The sequence below is a fragment of the Meleagris gallopavo genome, chromosome 3 (assembly GCF_905368555.1).
Source record: "Meleagris gallopavo chromosome 3, MGAL_WU_HG_1.1, whole genome shotgun sequence".
Lineage (NCBI taxonomy): Eukaryota > Metazoa > Chordata > Aves > Galliformes > Phasianidae > Meleagris > Meleagris gallopavo.
The window spans coordinates 74,314,710-74,335,614 of NC_139406.1; the positions used below are offsets into that span (position 1 = coordinate 74,314,710).

At 43.7% G+C, this 20,905-nt stretch overlaps 1 protein-coding gene across 1 annotated transcript; it reads right to left on the bottom strand.

Moving 5' to 3' along the window:
• Window positions 1-804: 804 nt before the first annotated feature.
• Window positions 805-16,556, bottom strand: RRM2B (ribonucleotide reductase regulatory TP53 inducible subunit M2B). Its single transcript, XM_085221520.1, has 9 exons — window positions 16,398-16,556; window positions 12,612-12,761; window positions 10,897-11,013; window positions 9,875-10,008; window positions 8,787-8,881; window positions 6,726-6,859; window positions 4,476-4,580; window positions 3,376-3,489; window positions 805-2,929 (listed from the first exon to the last, which is right to left on the bottom strand). The coding sequence occupies exons 1-9, from the start codon at window positions 16,449-16,451 to the stop codon at window positions 2,777-2,779; spliced, it is 1,056 nt and encodes a 351-aa protein (XP_085077646.1). The 5' UTR covers window positions 16,452-16,556; the 3' UTR covers window positions 805-2,776.
• Window positions 16,557-20,905: the final 4,349 nt, after the last annotated feature.

Consider the following 20,905-nt stretch of genomic DNA (forward strand, 5'->3'; position numbering starts at 1 on the left):
CCTGTCAAGATGTTGCTGTAGGATGGCTCTCCTTTCAGAAGTGTCTGCTTCCCTACTTAATTTAGTGTCACCGGCAAACTTCATTGGGGCACATTCAATCCCACCATCCAGATAGTTTATGAAGACACTGAATAGCACAGGGACTTATATCAATCACTTGGGCACCCCACTCCTAACGGGCTGCCAGCTTGAAGAGAAGACACTGCGATCACAACCTCAGTCAACATCTCCATTTCCATGATATTCAGGTATTTTTCCCCCAACAAACACTTTTCCAGCCACTAAACAGGGGAGGAGTAGCCAACCACGCTAAAAGGTAGAGGGCTGCTCCCCTCCAGCTCCAGGTCTCAGATACAGCACAGTGAAATTACTTTCCTGGAGTGTTTCTTCTTTGAATCTGAAGGATTCCCAAGAGGTTTCTCCTTAATACAGAAAATTCCAGGACAAAAAATGTTCTCTGTTCCCTAAACTGCATACTCTGGAACAAGAAACAGCAAGTCAAGAGCTCACAAAGCACAAGACAGCATACAGACACGTTTAGCTTTCTCCCAGAAACCATCAGCTAAGAACAACAAGTTTCTCTGGCACAGCCTAATTATATCCTTTTAGACCACAATAAAGCACACAACTAGCAAATAAAGGCATGTTCCTGTCCATGTTCAAGTGTTATTGAAACTACACAGATATTTTACACACAGAGTATGAGCTGTGATCACTTTGGTATCTCGTGTACATTTAGAAAATCTGAGCACAGAATGGTTTCATCTTTAAACCATCTTTAAACCAACTCCCAATTGACAGCACTCAAAACAAATGCTTTTTATTTCTTTCAGTGACATCAAAACATTTTCCATTCCTCCAACAACTGAACCATTTACAGCATATTTTCCAACATCAATACAGTATTTGCAAAAGGTGCTGGATTTTAATTCTGGATTCCACAGTTCTCTTGCAGTTATAGAGCATTACTTATAGAACATTAGCGACAGCAGATCTATTTTTGTCTCTGCATTTTCCAGGTCTCCCTCTATCCCCACAAGTACTTTATGTCAAATGATGCAAGCTCTTCTCTAGGAAAAAACAAAAAGCTGTCCTGTTCATATGCTCACTACGTATTCCATGATCTTACTGCGGCCAAACAAAAAGTCAGTTTTGCTGCTAATGAACAGCTTTCTCTGCTGTGAACACTAGGAACTATGCTACTGCAGTGAACTCACTTCATGGAGCGCAGCTACCTGGGGCTGTGGCTAATCTAGGCTGCTGGAGAAACAGCCCTGTACCACCCCACCACCACTAAACGCTGCCAGCTCATCTCATGCCAGGTATATTTAGAGCAGCACAAGATGTTTGCAACAACAGAAAGGACTTATAAAAGCTCTTATACAAATTGCTTAATCTTGTGAAAAAATGCTTGGGTTTAATAAAGCAGAACTCTTTGTCTAGCTCATTCACACTTATGTCATCCTGGGGGAAAAAAAACCTCTCTATTTGCAAACAATCCACCTGTACATGAATAATATTCCTTCCACCCTATCACTGCCGTATTTTAATGTCTTCTTCAAATGCTCCATTCTCAGCAAGCAGTGTAAAGGGACTTCAAATCTTGGGGGCGCAAACCCAACAGCAGTCCTCTGTAAGATGCTGCCAATCCATGCTACTTCAAGATTTGTTTCTGTAAGATTTAATACCTTATTGCAGAAGTTCCACTGTGACAATGCTTTTAGTGGTTCACAATAAACACACAAGTTGAAGTGCCTCAGTACGTTACTGGTGCTTCTCCACAGCTCAAGTAGCATGTTTGTAGCACCTCAAGGAACCACCCCTTGCAGCAATATGCCTTCTCCCTCTCATCAGTGTACAATGAAATGGAGAAGGAGAGAACATCCACCTAACACAACAGAGAAAGTACAGACAACACCCAGTGCTTGCTGTTCCAGCTGTGCAGCACGGCAGAACCACAAACTGTTATAAGGCACTTGTTCATAGAAGCAGTGAAAAACAGCACAAGCCAGAGAACTACAGGATGTATTTTTTCTCCACTATTAACAGGCTTGCTTTGTCAAGGACCACTCAAGGTCTGCTGACATGCTTCACAACAGTTGCAATGCAAAATTCGTATGTATTTGTTTCATACTCCTACTGACAGCCAACTAAGTAAAACTTGCAAACTGAGTAAAAACTGTTCCAGATAGAACCCAGGTTAATGCAGAGATCAAACTGTATTCCTGGGTGTAACAAGTCCTACCTTATTGAACTCGTGTCTTCTCAGAATGCCCTATTACTCTATCTGCAGCAGGACAAAAGGGAAGAGCTTTTACTGTCGATCAGATTTATAAACATGAAAATAGTAACCATGAAAATAATTTAAAGCAACATATATACAGAGTGATACATCATCTGGTTTTTCAGACTAAAGTACTACAATAGGAGGTAAGTAAGCTGATTGCTTTCTTAAAACAGTACAGAAGTCTTTAAAAAAGTAGCAGTACCAAGATCATCTTTAAAGACAGCAATTACAGCAGATTAACCACATGAATATTAAAAAGGCTGTCCTTTTAAAAGCCCTACAATTTTTTTAAAAAGAATTCCTTTTTTTTTTTCTTTTTTTCTTAGTGACACAGAGCAAAATGCATTTACTCTTCAAAAAAAAAACCAACATGAAAACCCAGGAAAAAAATCCCAGTAGACTCCAACTCCAGCAGAGGAAATGGAGACAACTTCACGGCAGAAAGTGAGATGGGGAGAGGGAGACAGTCAGTGCTAATTTGCCAAGGCATCAAAAATCTGCATCCAGAGTGAAAACATTGTCCATTGTTTCTGCCATAACAGCAAAACGCTGATACTCCGAAACCCGCTTCTCAAAGAAATTTGTTTTTCCTTCCAGAGAAATATTCTCCATGAAATCAAAAGGATTTTCTGCATGAAAAACCTGGGGAAAATAAACATTATTACACTGCTGATTTTGAAAAGGTAACAATGTGTAACAAATATATGTGTATATATATATATTTCAGATTAGATTATCCCTCACTGTAATATGCTGTAGAATTTATGGGTGCAATGTAAGCAAGTTCAATACTGTGTGCCCCCAGAAGTTTGAAGCTCCTCTGTGTGAGATGTTTGTCAGCCTTCTAAGAGCACAGCATAATTTCCCAACACAAACCTGCAGAGCAACTGAAGAGAAACAATGGCCTGAACTATTCTTGCTTTTTTAAATATGGAAGCACATATATTAATGTTGTGGTTTCATCTGTCACTCACAGAAGTACAAGCACTAAAAGCAACCTGCTTGCAGGTACATCAGGAAAGCACTTTTGCTGACAGCTTTCCTGGGCTGCTCCAGCAGGCCAGCATTTCTGCAGTTTCATCTCTTACCTTTGAGAATCCAAGCTCCATTAGTAACCGATCTGCAACAAATTCAATATACTGCTTCATCAAAGTGCAATTCATTCCAATCAGACCTACAGGTAATGCCTCTGTGAGAAACTCCTGGAAGTTAAAATACAGATGACATTTAGAGAAATGAAATTTAAGAGGAGAAAAGGAGAGAAGACACCTGTGTTTCACAGTAACACAATTTGTGATATTCCAGGCTCCCCAGGCAGTTGTCTGAATAAATAACTTGCATCACTAAATTCAACAAGTATCTCCTGCTTCCAGTAGTTGCTTTTATCTTCCTTTATTTTTAGCACATTTTTCTGGAAAAGATACAAGAATTTTTATGAGTGCTCCCCTCCTTTTTTTTTCCCCACTAGATCCCAAGCTTCAGTAAAACCTACAGACCAGAGGAGTGGGAGAAGGAATAGACCCAGAAATCTCCAGTTCTCCTTGGCTTCCAGCCATTCCAGAACAACAAACCAGAGGACAGTGATACACAAGCACTGAGTTCAACCATATGCATGTTTAGGCACTGATGCAAGACCTTTCATGGCTGTAAGGCAAGACCAGGGCATGTGTTATCATCATAGCAGTTAGATGACAACAGAAAAGAAAGGGTAAACTACAGTCCTGCAAAACACTCCGCAATGCAGAAACACGTAGCTGAAGTTGGGTACCACTTCCTATGAAAGAACAGCAATTTTTTTTTAAAGTTGGAACACACTAACCCACTGTACCCACACCCAGAACAGACCCTGGGCTCTCACAGAGGACAAACAGGTATGCGTATATGAGTAGGGAGAAACAAAGATCCTAAAGGTCAGAAGTAAACAACTCTTCTCCAAGAGAGAATGTTTTCTTCTTTTTGGCTTTTGAGGAAGAAAGCAGCTTGCCAGCTTCAGCTTCTCACAGTTACTTGACAGCTGTATCAGAAAGTGTCTGCTTTTTATTGTCACAGTTAAGGAAGAGGGAAAGAATGGTACAACGCATCAGGGATCCAAGCATTAAATATGAAATTCCAAAAGTTAGAAGTTAATTTATTTTTGCACATACATTTCCTGCTGTGCTGCTCATGATATTGCCCTGGCCAGACTTACCTGTTCAATTTCAACAGCATTAACAATGATCTCCCGGACCCTCTCTTCTGATGGTCTGTTCACTAAATAATGGAACATCAGACAAGCAAAATCACAGTGTAGACCCTGAAATAACAGAGAACAACAACAACTAAGAGAGTTTTTCCCTACTGCACACAGTTTGCTCTTAATTAGAGGCAGCCTCAATTTAGGTTTAAGCTTCCTAAGTTGTTCTACTGCTAAGTAGAGTAGAGTAGAGAGCCATGCTGGGTTCCTGCCTCCTATCAGAGATGCTTTTGTGGAAAGACTCCTACACATGGACCTGCAGAAATATGTCAGTCAGCATAAACTCGCTAGCCATTCTTGATTTTGAGATATCTACGCATCAATCTTTATTTTCTCAGTAGCCTTTCTTCCCTTGCTTTTCCTTACAGCATTTTCAAGAGTAGATTCAGATTAGAGTCATCAAATCAGAGATAAGTCATCTCTCTCTCCACACAAAATGCAGTTAGTGTGAATGCAGTTAGTGTGAAGGACTTGCTACCAGGCCATCTATAGATTTGTAATATTTGTTTCCACATCTCAATTCAACCCACCAAACATAAGCCTGTACATTTTACCCAGCTAACCAACACAGAGCCCAACAAATTGCACTCATTCCAAATGAGCACTGTGATACCATGCCTCTCCTCTTGACAACGCAGTGATTAAAGCACAACGAGTACCATGAGGGCACATTCAGAGTGCAAACTAGTCAGCATAATCTGGCAGGCTGTGGGTAAAAAAGACAACCCACTGTCACCATGAACGAGGGTTAAATCAAAATCTGGAAGCAAAAGGTTTTTCAAAAAGGCTATGAAATCTGCATGCTTCAGGTCATGAAAGAGTCCTGAAACCATATTATCTGGCACACACACTCCTGCCATGGACACATCAGTTGTCTGCTGCAGGGCAGGACCACCAGCAGGAAGTGAATGGCTTCTTGGTCAAACCAGTGTGCTCTGCTATGAATGAGAGTTCTTTGCAGCTCAAGGAGTCTGCAGCTCAAAACCATTCTGAGCATCATTTATCTGCTCAGATGCATCAGAAAACGTTCATGTTGTAGTTTTCCAGTGTAGATTCTTTAACTGTCACTGCTTTTTAACAGTATTTCCTGTTTTTTGATGCAGGTGCAGTGTGGACAGTGCCTTACTCTTCATAATCAACAGCTTTGCTGTTGGAAATATGCCAGAAAATCCTACACCTTTCTGTGTTCAACACTGCAGAGAAGCAGTTATACCGCTGTAGTGGGAACCTGCATTCCATTCATCTGCAAGTCATCTTTCTAACAAAGAAATATTTCCTTATTTGAATGGATCAGCTCATGATGACTCACAGAAACAAAAGACACAAGGAAATCAAGGCTGAAGAATTGTTTGGCCTTATTTACCAGTTGTAGCAGTTTCTTCAACAAAAGTCTTTCAAATTAAAGACATCTCACAAGATGTCTCCTTTCAAATCGGTTTAATCTAACCCACAGAGATTACTTCCATTATGATAAAGCTCTTTATTCTTTTAGACCTTTAGAACTCTGATAAGTTCAATTGTTAGCAGATTTATCTTGCAAATAACACTGATCTTGCTGCTTTTTCAGTGCTGATAGTGCCATAAATTGTGTGCTGCCTTACAGACAAGCCTCAGCCATAGGGAACTGCTGCCAACTAGTAGGCAACAGTGAAAAGAAAGGGCACTCATGAGGACACAGTCTCACAGCCCACCTTCAGTGCACTGACATGCACCCCTCAGACACTTCACATCTGCAGCTTAAAGGCACCCCGCTGTAACGCGGATCTGCAGCTGCTTCCTCCCAGGAGATTTTATTCCTGTGTAGTAGGGTAAGGACACAGAGAGGACCAATATCTGCTGATTCTGCAGCAGCTCATCCACAGCTGGCCAGGTGGCTGTTTGCAAACTGTGGGATCCTTAACTGGGGGGACTTTGGGGTGGGATAAGAGACCTCGACCTCCAGTACTATCAGCTGAGTTTCACACTCCCAGACATGCATCCCCTACTCACTGCTGGATTCGCTCTTTCACCCATCCCTGCCCAGATGCTACTTCTGCACCCATTCACCTGCTTTGTTCCCTTTCTGCTTTTCAGCTTGCTCCAAGCTTACCCACCTCCACAGAGTTGACTTGCTCTAGCAAAACTATAGGATATTTATAAATGCAATTCTGCCCTTCTTGAAACTCACTTTTCTTCAAAGACAGTATGTAGGACACAATACATTACCTCATCTCTGCTGATGAGTTCATTGGAGAAAGTCAATCCAGGCATCAGGCCCCTCTTCTTCAGCCAAAATATAGCAGCAAATGAACCCGAAAAGAAGATGCCTTCAACTGCAGCAAAGGCAACCACTCTCTCACCTGTTTAACATAACACATTTTCCGTTAGACATGAAAGAGTGTATTGCCAGTCAGCACAGTGCACCGTTTGCATCAAACAGACTGATGCTGGAGGGGAAGTATCTGCTGCCACACCAGGTGCTGTAGCTGACCACATCTTTCAGCAGATCCTATGGCACAGAAGGTCAACATGTGCAACAGAACTTAGCCACAGGCAACCCCAAGCAGAAGAGAAACAGAGTACCCACTGAAACTGCTGCAGGAAAATGAGAAGTGAAAAGCCACAAGTGTCAGAAGCAGGTAAGGTATTAGTACAGCTTTATCTCTTTCTCTAAAGAGGCAGAAAAATGGCTGTGTAGCTAATATACAGAACGGGGAAAAGCTCCTATAAAATAAACAAAAAACCTCCACCATGTCACAAATATTTATGTTATTCCATCTTTCATCCAAGAAAATCAAAGCATTAACAGTTCTTTCTGTTCTCTACAGGAATGTGTTTCTTCAGACTACAAGACTATCTGATTGCATATGCTCTATTTTAAACAACTCCAGAAGATTCTTGAGTATATTTCAATATGCAGAACTTTTGCATTAAATGCTGCTGTCTTTTTCACCACTGAGAACTGCACAGACTTTTGTTTTTAAAAAATAAAAACAATGAACTCCAAATTCCATCTGTTCTGCTTCCTCAAATGAGATGCAAATGCCACCTGCTGGCTTATCTGAAGAAATTCAACATGTACTTAAAAGTATCACAGAAGTTACTAAGAAAGGATTTATCTGACAACACTAAAATTTGCAAGGTTAGCTCTAGACAGAGGGGAGATATGCTGCATAAACATCTCCTGGACACCAATGTTTTTTACTGCATTCCACCTGACTATCATTCATATAAATGAGTTATGCTGAAACCAAATCTCCTGTCAGCAGCACCACATGACGTCTGCGCACACTGGGAGGCTGAGAGTCCACAGAATAAACATAGCAACTAATCCCTCAGTGTAAGAAATCAAACACAGCTACCCTGTTGAAGGCCAGCCTTCCAGTCTGGAAGGAAGCACTAACACTAACTAAGCATGCCTCTTTCAGATAACATATCTCACAATCCATATGAATAAGGTCCAGGCCCCCAGAATCTTTTAAGATTGGGTAACTTTTCTCAGTAAGGTGAAAAAAGGAGAAGAATAGAAACACACTTTACAAAATTAGGAAGAGAAGAATTAAAAATAAAGAGAAAGAAAGAAAAAGGACACTGCTTTTACAGTCAGGAAACCTGATTCCTTGCACGCCCCATGCTGACAGGAGCTGAATGAAGGAGATGAGGAGACTCAACATAAAGCAAGCAAAGCCAGACTAAGGAGGCAGAAAGACACTTCAGGACAACAGAATCTACTGTTCTGAAAAGAACTACGCCCAGAACAAAAGCTGTGAACAATGGATGGTGCAAAACAATGATATGCAGAATGACATTCATTTTCTTAGTCTTGCCAAATCTCACCATCTCCTATACTTTCGTCAAGCATAGAGGATATTTCTTTCAGAAAATTCACCTGTCTGCCCACCATTCATTTCAGATACAACACATACTTTAAAGTTAACATTACAAGCTGAACATTAGCACGGATGTCCTGCACCCATTCTGATGGAAACTGACCTAGTGACCCAGCTCTGAGATGACACACAGTAGCTGGAAATCTAGTCACAACAGTGAGCCAGAAAAGAGAGAGAGAGATGACTCCTGAATCTTTTTTTTTTTCCAAGTTCATTCATAATGTTGCAAAAAAAGAAAAAAACGATAATATCACACACAAATTTGTCTATCTGAACGTGCACACAAAGAAAGCCTGGACTTACAAGGCTTCAGCTGTTCAGTTCTTAACAGTGGAGTACAAAATAGGAACCAACTTCATGATGTGCAAGAGAAACAAGTTTTTAAGAAGATACACACCAAAAGTGGAATGTCTGTCTTCAATCCACTTCAGAGCCCAGTCTGCTTTTTTCTTGACACAAGGCATTGTTTCAATAGCATTAAATAAGAAATCCCTACAAAAGAAAAAAAAGAGAACACCAGAATAATAAAGCAAAGAATGGATTTATGTATATCTGTCCTGATTGTCTACACCAGAAAGTGGAACCCATTACGTATAAGCTTGGAAATTACCCAAGTTCCTGCCCTGAAGGGATGATGATGTCTGACAAGAAGCAGAATAAGGAGGCAGATGTGCAGAAAGTGGTGTACCCAAGGTCTCAGAAGAGCTGCAGAGATGGGAAGGGAACACAAACCTTCAATACCAGTGGGACCATCCACCAGACTCTGCTGGCTCTCAGACCAAGACAGACAGCAGCCTGACCCTGCTCAAGGAGATAACCCTTACCTCTCCCTGTTCCACAAAAGGAATCGGACAAGTCCCACAAGCACAAGATCAGTTCCCATGCTAAGCACCTCAAAGAAAACCTCCTGCCAGCCCTGAACTGTGGGGTTGCAGGACACTATTTCAACACATAGGATGCCACCGTGGGAACTGAGCTCTGTCTGACCATCACCACAATTTGGAAAGTGCTTTTTTCCAAATGTATTATCTTTTCAACTAGGCACATCTGCAGACCACAAAGGTGTGGGGGCTCTCCTAACAAACCAGTTCTTTAAAAATAAGTCGCTCTTGTTGCATGGAAAAGCAACTGATGATAAAAAAGCTGAAAGGATGCAAGGCATTGATCAACATATGTTACAAACGGCAGTTGCAAGTACCCCTGGAGCACAATAACCACAAGGAGGCTGTTTAATGCTTAACAGAGTTTCACAGACTGCACTGCCTGCAATCACAAATATTAACCAGCCTTTTGAACACTCCTGTGGAAGGTCATTGGTCAGTAATACTTCCCTTCGTTTTGGGGGCCAGGAGTGATGGCCCAGAAAGCTCTAAGGAAGCTCTCCAGTAACTGTGAAACAGAAAATTAGCTGTTACCACCCAGCCACAGTGCCACCAGACTAGCTAAAAGATTTCCCTTGGCTCTGCAGCACATTCAGAAACTGACCTTTTCTCAGGATCTTTGATGTAAGTGTCTATAAGCAAGCTGTACATCTCTGAGTGAACGTTCTCAATGAGAATCTGGAAGCCATAGAAACAACGAGCTTCTGGGATCTGCACCTCCTGACTAAAGCGTGCCACCTACCAAAACCAAAAAGCATGACAGTGAGTACAGCAAAACTGGTCCTGCTTGAGCTGAATAAGAGAGACAACACACCTGTGCAACAGAGAAGGGAAGGGAGAAATTCAGCCCTACTTTATTAACAAATATGTCAGTAGGATAGGTGTGGCAAATAGAGAAAGCCAGCTAGAAGTAAAGACACCTGCTATGCACACTGTGTAAGAACAGCAGTGATGTGTGATGGCACTCACAGGAAGAAAAGAGCAAAACGATGCAACAGTAAAAGCTTCATAGCAAACAAAGCCTCATACTTTCTGTTCACCATTAAAAAGTAAATAGTATGACATGTTCATGCAATATACAAAAATTTATTGTCATATAATCTACGTTACAGATACTCAAGATCTACAATGAGCATTTCTGGTCTAACAATAACCTGCAGTGAGACATTCTGCAGCCCAGAAGTGATTTCAGCAGAAAGGTTTCCCCATCATTTTGACAGCACCCACCCATATGCCTGAAATATTCCAGGATGCCATTTAGTGAGAGCAACATGAGTTTCACCTAAATAAAGAACACAGAGCACGGCACAGCACAATCAGCTGCTACTTCTCATCTAATGCAGGTATGTGAAGAAGCATGGGTTCTATTAATTCACCACTAACTGCAGACGAACACAGTCAGGCAGAAGTCTGAGCTTCAAAACAGTGTTCAAGAGGCATCATTTGGAGTCCTGCTGACAACAGCGGCTCCAGTGTATCTCAGACAATGAGCAGAACAAGCTGCTTACTTCCTTTGGCAAAGGTGAGAAGATGGGAAGAAAATACACTCATTTAATAATCTTATGCATTAATATGAGAAAACCAAAAGCTAATAAAGTAAGTATTCAAACTGTAAGGTTTTCTCACCAGATTCTCATTTACAATTCCATCACTGGCTGCAAAGAAGGCGAGAATATGAGAGATAAAGTACTTTTCATCTGGTTTTAGCTTGTTCCAGTGAGGAAGGTCCTTTGATAAATCAACCTAATGAAAAGAGAGAAAAAAAAGAAAAAAAAAGTTACCATCCCTTTGTGCTTGTTATTCTGTAGGAACAAAAGTGGCCTCGTCAAATAACTGAGACAGAGCTTTGGCACTGGCTTTCACAATCTTTGCATGTACAGGATTTAAATATGTGCGAATATCAACTGCACTACTGCTGTCTCTCTGCAACAGCAACATCCTGTGTTTGCTTTGCAGTTTACGCTATTGTAATTCAATATACATTGTTTTTATTCCATGTTATGAATAAAGCAGATTCCAAAAAGCATCAGTATCTTAGTGGCATGAGTATGAACATGCAACAACAAGCAGATCTCTCTCTGAGACATTTACAAACCTACTTGAAATAAATGCTGGTACTGCAAGAAACCTGTGCCTAAGTGTGCCAAAAGATGCATGGAAGGCAATGTTGCCTTTGACAGGTGTTCAGCCTCCAGGACACCCCAGAAGAGCTTGTGTAGATACTGTGGAACTGCACTGCCACTTGGTTCTCACCATGGCAGAAAACCACAAGCTCCTTAGCATTGGCCACCTTTCTTTGTCTGTTTGTTTCTGAGGGATTTCTGAGCCGCAGCAGCAGTTACGCAGGGCCAGATGGGAAAACTGCAGCAAGGCCTAAAAAAGCTTTTAGAATTGTGTGCGTGCATACAATTTATGTATGTATATATATATGCATGCTCATGCATAAATACACACAAACCAATTTTACATCTAACTTTCCAATCCATTTGGAAATGTGATGACAGATGGGAGGACAGTGGAAGAAGGAACCAGTGATAAGTAAGAGTAGTGCTATTCAGGCAGGAGTTTCAGTGTTTCATAACTGTTTAAATCAACTTCTACTGACATCAGACAGCAACCTCCCCAGCAGACAGTGGAATGAAGTCTACACAGTATTGCCATCCCAGGATGCTTTCTGGACTATTTAGAGTCTGTCAGTCCTTAGCAATTGCAGAATTCTGCTCACAGATGAAAAAAGACTACAGAAACTTTGAGCTGCAACAAGCTGCTCACCTGGCACGTAATCCATGCAAATCCAGAAGTCTCCATTGCTGCAAGTGCAGTGAGCTAAGTACTGCTCAAGTCTGGCTAATCAGCAATCTCAAGGAAAATGACATGTCCTAACTCACAGTCAGTTCCAGCATGGTGACGAGCATCTAACCAGGGCACTCACCAGCAAATTACATGCACTGTTAGCAAGTATTTCTGATTATCACCACCTTTCTGAAAAATAAGTGCCTAATATTAAAGAGCAGCATTCTCATGAAATTGCTCAGAACCTTTTACATGAGCGAGGAGGTAGCTGCAGGCACAGTGACCACAGCAGATCACAGCCTGACACAGGCTCCCTCTATACCCAGAGAAGTGCCCCAGGATACAATCCCACCTGATCCTAAACCAAACACTCAAACCAGGCAGCTGAACCACCTGATGGAAGCAGCTTTCCTTCCACCGACCCTGAAGAGGGTCCTACTCTGGTGCAGGCGCCTCATGTTCAATAAAATTAACCCCCAACCCATACAAAACACAAGCCAGTAGCAGAGCTAAGAATGACACTCCAGGCTCCATATCCCAGAGCTCACCTCTTCTGCCGTCCAAAAGGAGGCCTGGGCCTGTTTGTACATTTTCCATATGTCTGGGTGCTGGATGGGGAAGATGACAAACCGACGAGGATTTTTTCTGAGAAGAGGTTCCTCGTGAAGTTTCAAGCCATTTTCACTTGGAGAGGAGCTCTGAAGATAAAGCACAGTCCTGGTTAAGGCTGCTGTTACTATTCCCTACTTTTCCCTCTGTCACAAAAATACAGCCCAAAAGTCCACTGTCTCAGGCAGACACTCACCCACTCCCCACAGGCAGCTGCATCACCCTTCCCTGGGGTGCTCAACCCTTCGCCCTCCATTCGTGCCCTGCTCAGGCGGCAGCACTGCCTTCCTGCCCTGCTCTGTCCTGCACTTCTCACATCAACCAGTTCCTGAGCAGCTGCACCTCTCAAATGCCAAAGCAAACACTTCTCTGCAGAACGAGGAGGAAACTGCAGCTGCACTTGCACTGCGCCCTCAAAAGATGCCATCAAACATGGTGGGGACGCATGCAAGGTGACAGTGCTGCCCAACAGCTCCTCAAGGACAGCCTGCACCTGGCATCACACATCCCCATTCCGCTTCCTAACCCCAGTGTGCTGTTCCTGCACCATTCAAAAAGCAGCACACAGGGCCCATCATGTAGAAAGATAACCTGGAAAATACTTCTGGTGTATAGAAGTGGAGGGAAGGCACAGCAAGAAAACTGGAGATTAACACTGAGGCAAGAGTGTGTGTCTTTCCCAGTGGCCTCTAACAGCATGCCAGTAGTGCTGTCAGCACACAGCACAAAAAGGTAACAGAAGAAGCAGGCCAGGAAGACTGGAGAGCCCCAGTGGCAGGGAAATGGAGCATGGCTTCCAGGAGTTAAAGGCTCACAGTGAGAGCTCCCCGAGAAGGACCACTCTGCAGAACTAGAAAGTGATAACAGTTTAAAAAATAGCTATAATTTTTAAAAATGTAAGAATGGGATGTGGCTCTGGGGAGCCTGGCATAGTTGGTCCCCATGGCAGGGGAGTCGAAACTAGATGATCTTTGAGGTCCTTTTCAATCCAGGCCATTCTATGATTCTATGAACAAGGAAGAATTGGTCCACAGAGAACACACCGTGCTGGGGACTCCCTCTCTGTGCACCCTCAATATCATCTAAGCTCTTCTGAGGATGGAGTACTGCACACATGCTCTGTCTCTGCGTTCACGGGAGGCAAATCCTGCTGTGACATGGTGCTGTCTCTCAGTTCTGAACTTCATTCCTACAAGCAAAAACTTTATCAGAGTAATACTTCCCACCAAGCCTGTTTGTTAACTCGGTACATCCCCTGGTACAACCCAGCTGAACAAACACAGATGACTCTCCGATTTCTACTTCTGTGGTACAGTAGAAGCTGATCACTGCCAGGGCTCCCTTTGCTGTCCCCTTGTGCAACAAGGGCATGACACAGTCCCAGTCCTGCCTTTCTGACCCCAAGAAAGCAGTAGGGGAACACAGAGCTGGGGAGGTAATCTTCGCACAGCCCGTACACCTCCTGCTTCCATTCAGCACCCTGGGTTTTTTCCTTAATCTCATGGTGTTGTACAAAGTACAGTCAGTAGGTTGTTCAAGGCAATGTCCAGTTGGCAGTCTGAGCATCTCCACTGATGAGATCTCCACAACCCCACTGTGCAACCTGTGCCAGTGTTTGACCCCCTGAACAGCAAGAAAGTGAGATTTTAATGCATAAGTGGAACCTTCAGTCACTGCCTCCTGCCCTGTCACTGGCACCAGCACCACTGAGAAGTCTGGCTCCATTTCCTCTATTTTCTCCAAGCAGACTGAGCTCTCCCAGCCTCATGGCGTATGAAAGAGGTTCCACTCTACATTCCCAGCCTTTCACCAAACAAACTCCAGTTATTCTGCAACTGCTGCAGGTTAAGTGCTGCTAGTGAAGTCAATAAACCCAACATATAAAGAAGATTGCCTAGTGGTACTGAAATTCTTTCCATGAATTTCATATTCAGCATACTAGGAAAATATTACTATATATATACAGAAAATCACTGCCCTACAGCAGTGCCTGCTGGACTATACATGCAAGTATCTCATAGAATGGCTTTGGTTGGAAGGGACATTGAAGATCATACAGTTCCAACTCCCTGCTATAGACAGGGACACCTCCCATTAGACCAGGCTGCTCACAGCCCCATTCAGTCCGGTCTTGAGTGCTTCCAGGGAGGGGACAACCTGTTCCAGTGTCTCACCACACTCACAGTGAAGAATTTCTTCCTAACATCTAGTCTAAATCTGTCCTCTTCCAGTTTAAAGTCATTTCCCCTCACTGTGTCGCTATATGCCCATATAGAAAGTCCTTCCCCAGCTTTCCTGTAGGCCCCCTTCAGGTACTGGAAGGCCGCTATAATGTCTCCTCAGAGCCTTTTCTAGGCTAAAAAGCCCCAGCTCTCTCAGCCTGTCCCCATCGAGGAGGTGCTCCAGCCCTCCGATCATCTCTGTGGCCCTTCTCTGGACCTATTCCAACAGCTCCATGTTTATTGTGTTAGGGGCCCCAGAACTGGACACAGTGCTCCAGGTGGGGTCTCACAAAAGCAAAGAAGAGGGGCAGAATCACCTTCCTCGACCTGCTGGTCACGCTTCTCTTGATGAAACCCAGGATATGGTTGGCCTTCAGGGCTACAAGTGCACATTGCTGGCACATATTAAATCTTTCATCAACCAGGACCCCCAAATCCTTCTCCTCAGGGCTTCTCTCAAGGCATTCTCCACCCAGCCTGTACCTGTGCTTGAGATTGCCCTGACCCAGGTGCAGGACCTTGCACTTTGCTTTGTTGAACTTCATGAGGTTGGCATGGGCCCACCTCTCAAGCCTGTCCAGCTCCCTCTGGATGACATCCCTTCTCTCTGGTGTGTCAACTGCACCACTCAGCTTGGTGTCATCTGCAAACCTGCTGAGGATGCACTCAATCCCACTGTCCGCGTTGCCTACAAAGACATGAAAAAGCACCAGTCCCAGCACCAATTTTAGCTATGTGCCTTCCATTAGTTACAGCAAAGAGAAAGAAGAGCACCGGCAGGGCTGGCACTGTGATACAACAGGCCCATGTCTAAAAAATCCCTTGGGATGCACAAGGAAACATGCCTTCCATGCTGCTGTATAAGCCACAGGCTCCCAAAGGCCTGGGGCAGCGCTGGGCAGCGGAGGCACCATGTGCAGCAGATGGGTTTACCTGACCAGGGAGATCCCCTGCACCCCAGAGGGAAGAACATAGCTCTGCTAATTGTTTCTGGCACGCTAGAGTAAGCCAACTGCATTAGGGGAATAGCACAATACTGATTAAAGAAATAAGTGTGCGTGTACAGATGCGTATTTCAGGCTTGTATTTAATACAGCACATCCCAGTTTCCATCAGCTCGGGTACGGCCAGAACGCAGCCTTTGGAAGGACCAGGTATATTCCTGCCCACACACCGGCAGCTTCACGCTCTCAGGCCCGGCTGTGCAGACCGTGCCCCGAGGACGCAGAAAGGGCCTCGGGCAGCTCCCCAGCAGAGTCCTTCAGGCCCGCAGCGGTAAGGAGAGGACTCTCCCCGCCCTCTCCTTCCGGCTCACACTTCCCTACACGGAGGCCAGCCGCGCGGGCAGCCCACCGAACCCCGAGGCCGGGCCGGAGCCTGGGGCCGAATCCCGTGCAGCCGCACACCGAGCAGCTGCGTACGCAGCCCGCAGCCACGCAGCGCACAAGGCAGCCTGCCGCAGCCCTCCCGCCCGACAGGGCTCAGCGCCCCGCCCGCCCTTACCCGCTCCGGCCCGGCCGCCTCCCGCAGGGCCGCTCGCCCCCGGCGCTCCCCCATGGCCCGCGGTGACTGGGCCGCACGAGCGCCGGCTGAAGGCTGAACGGCCGCGGCCGCCCCTCCTCTGCGAGGCGGAGCCCGGCAGGCGGCGGCGCAGCCTGGGCCCGGCCCGGCCCTTACCCGGCGCGGCGTTCCCCGGCCGAGCCGAGCCCTGCCTCCAACAGGAGCGCTGCAGCCAGCGGGCTTCGGTGGCGCGACAGCACTGACAGCCCGCTGGAAGACGGTATTCTTAGCTGGCGCCGGTACATCTCCTGAAAGCGTCAGCTAGTGGATAAACGCTAAAAAGCACGTGGCAGAACCCAACCAACCCGTGCAACAACGAAACCTACATTTTTTTTTTATCTTGATACAGACCTCAGAATACATTTAAGCAATCGTGTAACAGACGTAGTTGCTCCCAGCTGTAGAACTCTCGGCCCTTGCCCTGGACTTGCTTGCAGGGGCTGTGAGAGAAAGCAGCAAAAGTGAAAGCACTGCTAAAATGTTTCTGTCATTTATTGCAAGTCACTTCTTATGAACAGAGATTTCTGCAAGAGACTGTAATTGCCAGAGTTTGTTCGTTTCCTCATCCTTGTCTCCAGGCTGGCTAGGCCCTTGGGCTCCAGTTCCTGTGGATGCACGGGGCATTTGTCAACACAATTCCAGGAAGGTGAGAGAGAGAAAAAAGAAAAGCCTTGCTCCATACCGCAAGGAGTGGTTTGGTACAACGGTTTGAAATTGGACAAATATGAAAGCAAACACCAGTGAGAAAGAAAAATAGTTGACGAGCACCCAAGACAGTTAGCTGACACAGATCCAGGACTGAGCCACTTTGTAAAAGTAGAGAGGAGCACTTAAAGTGCCAGGAATAGACACTTGAGGAGGAGGAAGTGGAGGTCTGATGTTCCTCATGGGGAAGAGTCCGCACTCACCGCACCATCCCCATCACTGCTGCCTGGAGCTCTTGAGTCCGAGTGACTGCTGGTCCCAAGCATAGAACAGGTTTGGTTTCCTTAAATGGAGTTTTCTAACAAGAAACACATACCTAAGTGTCACATCACTAAACAGCGCACCAGAATATGTAACAGGCATAAAATGAGAAAATACAGTCTTATACAAACATTTGCTGTTATCCGACTACTGCTCTTTTTGAGTCAGTTTTAAAGTTTCATTGCCCAAACGTACCCATACATGCTGTCTAATGTCTGTGTTCAGCTATAGCTCCATTCTTTCACATACTGAGTACCAGGGATTCCATTTCTTCATCCAGAGCAAATGATGAGAGGAACTCTGAGTTGGAGCAAGCCCAAATGACCCATCAACACCAACAAATTTCATTGGTGCACCCAATACAGTGCTGATTTCCCAGGAACTCATGCTTCCCCCTCGACAAGGACAAGCACCAAAACTCAAGTACCAATCATACTATTCAGTAACACTGACCTGCCTATTGATAGTTCCAGCTCTCTGCCCCTAAATCCAGTCACCTCCAAATGAGGTACTGTCCTTGAAAAACCTTAGGTTTTTTAAACCTAACCAAACCAACAATTCATGTAATTAAAAACAGAAAGGACTTTGAATATTTAGGGATAATTTCTTAAAGACACACTTCTCCTTCTACAGATGCACAGTAAACATCTATTTACACAGTGCCTGAAGAATAATACAGAGGAAAAACGTGGCAAAGGACTTGTACCGTGAAAGAGAGGGTTAAAAAACAGCAGCTGGCTCTTCTCACATCTCCACAAGAATCCACCAACTTCTGTCAACTTCATAGAAATTAATTACATAATGTACATGGTAATGAAATATAGGAAAGCACTTGTGGAATAGTAAAATAGTTTACATCCAGATTAAATACACGTATTATTATGCACGGTTTTGCAAGACACAGATTACTGAGGAGAACCTGTATTGTTCTATTGAAAACATCATCGGGTGAATGGGATGTTTTCTTCCTTCTTCAGCTCCTAACCTACTTGGTGGCACAGCAGCTGAACTCAGGGTCATACCTGCTCTTTCTCAGGACAGCATACAAGCGCCAACTCAGTGTTCCTCTCATCACTGCACTGGACCAAGAAATGGAATCTCTGGTACTCGCGTTCACCAAACTTTCATAGATGTCTCCTTAAAGTGCAGGGGCATTATCCAGAGGAGCAGGATGTCCCTGAAATTTGTCAACAATAACATCCAAAATGCAGATCACAATTTGAGTGTCTCTTCCCTCCCTCCACCTAGTGATACTATTTACTTTGAGAATATTTGTCTGTATTTAAAAAATACATTTATAGAGACCACATTTTATATAAAGAATGCTATTTTTGGTAGGTTGAAGAATTTTCATTTATAAATCAAAGTCAAATCAATCTTCCTAGCTGAAAACTGTTCACTGTGTGCAAATCAGTATGTGAATAATTTCAGCACGTCCAAAATAAGCATTTCCTGGAAAACCACCTTAGAAGTCTCCTTGCACAGAAGCTAACGCGGGTTGTGGCAGCAATGTGTTTTCCAGTAAGTTCATATTGACTACTGTATTCAAACATACGCTGTGTTAGATGCTGTCATGGATGAAGGATACTGAAGTTTCAACATTATGGAGAAGAAAAGTTCTGAAAGACTGGGTAGCAACTAACTGCTTCTTACTAAACAGTGTATCACAATGGTAACTTGTGATTAATGACAAAAATGAGCATTACATTCAGAAAATCCTGGACAAAGAGACACTGTGATGCACGTCACCTTTAGAACAGATTTTGATTACAAAGTTCTCCATACAGAGCACACGCAAACTTCTAGCACTGAGGGGTCGAGATGCTCAGTGAAGCTTTTGCAGGACTAATCCGCACCCAGATTTGTGTGCGTGGACGGTCAGAGCTTAAGATAAGTGAACACTACACATGCTGAAATCCAGTTCTTTGGATTTGCAAAGTTTTATATTTCAGTTTGGCAGACTACGTACTAAAAAGAATTAGGCCAACTGAAGAGTTTCGATTAAAAGGTCAAATTATCCAGTTTAAAAAGAGAAAGCAGAACAAAGCCAGTAAGCTAGGCAGCTGCTTGCCATAGGAAGCTAGAGAAATGAAAGAGTCAGTGAGCGCAGAAAGTTTTAGAATGCCATTTACATAAACTCATGCACTGAGACATGATCTACAGCTTATAAGATGAAAGAGGAGAAGATAAGATTCCTGAAATTAGAATCACAGAAGGAACACTGAAGATTATCCAGGTCCAGCTCCTTGCTGTAGCAGGGCTGCCAGCCCCCAGCTCAGGCTGCCCAGGGCCCATCTAACCTGGCCCTGGGATGCAGTACCCACAGCTCTCTGGGCAGCCTGTGCCAAAGCCTCACTAAGGCCCCAATGTACTGAGCAATCTGACAAAGGCCCTAATATACTGAGCAATCTGTCACAGCGTTAGAAACAACCAAGTTGTGCTAAACTAGGCCTCTAAAAAGAGCACTGTGTGAAACAGACCTGCTAGGTACAAGGTGGTGTGACTCGTACGTTTCTGCCATCCAGAAAGCTGAAATCAGAAGCTCCTATGTGTTATTCTCTGTGCACTTCTATTTGGACACATGGTGAAGCAAACTTCTTTTAAAACAGTAGATCTGTGCACAACTGCACACATCTTTTAAAAGATAAACTAAATTTTTTATACCTCCCTGAATGACTGATTCTGTACAAGACGAGTAGCACTTTTGAGTCACAAGATCACCAGTTCACTTTTTTTCCAATAAATGCTACCTATAGCCAGTAACTTACTTGCAGGGAAGAAAAGCGACTCCCAAACCAAGTGGAAAGAAAAGGCCACTCCATAAGAAAAGTCCGTGTAATTTTTCATTTCAGGTAAGGTAACCAATCTGAAGCAACCAGTCTACCTTCTGGACTGGACAGAGTAAACTAGTCAATAGAATCTATCACTGAGGACTAACTATGGGAAGACCACGCTAAGGAGCCAGTTCTCTTTAGCTTAGAATAGGAACTGGCATGCTGGTAGCAACATTTTGTTAGTTGCTACCTCTATCTCCTATTTCAGCAGTTACAAATATAGGTAATTATCTGGACTATATAGAAAGTATTAGAGATTTTTGCTTTAACTTGTTTCTCTACCACATCTTGGAAGTGAACTAATAGAAGGGCTTAAGTCAAAGGGAGACGAGGTGTATGATTTTAATAAACATTTTTTCTTATTAAAATCTTGATATAGTTTAAATATACCATACAGAGGAAAAAAAGCTATTTATACACATTTCAAGTCAATGACCACAGCATAAATCAAACTAGATTCCCTCTCCACTTCTGTCATCAGAATGCCTTGTGTGTATATATGGTGAGCTACTATGAGTTATCTGCATAATTTTTGTCTAGCTATACATTACAGGACTTTAAAAAAGTTTAATCTATATACAGAAATATATATACATATAACATATATTTATATGTTATACATACACATACACTTATATACATATACACACA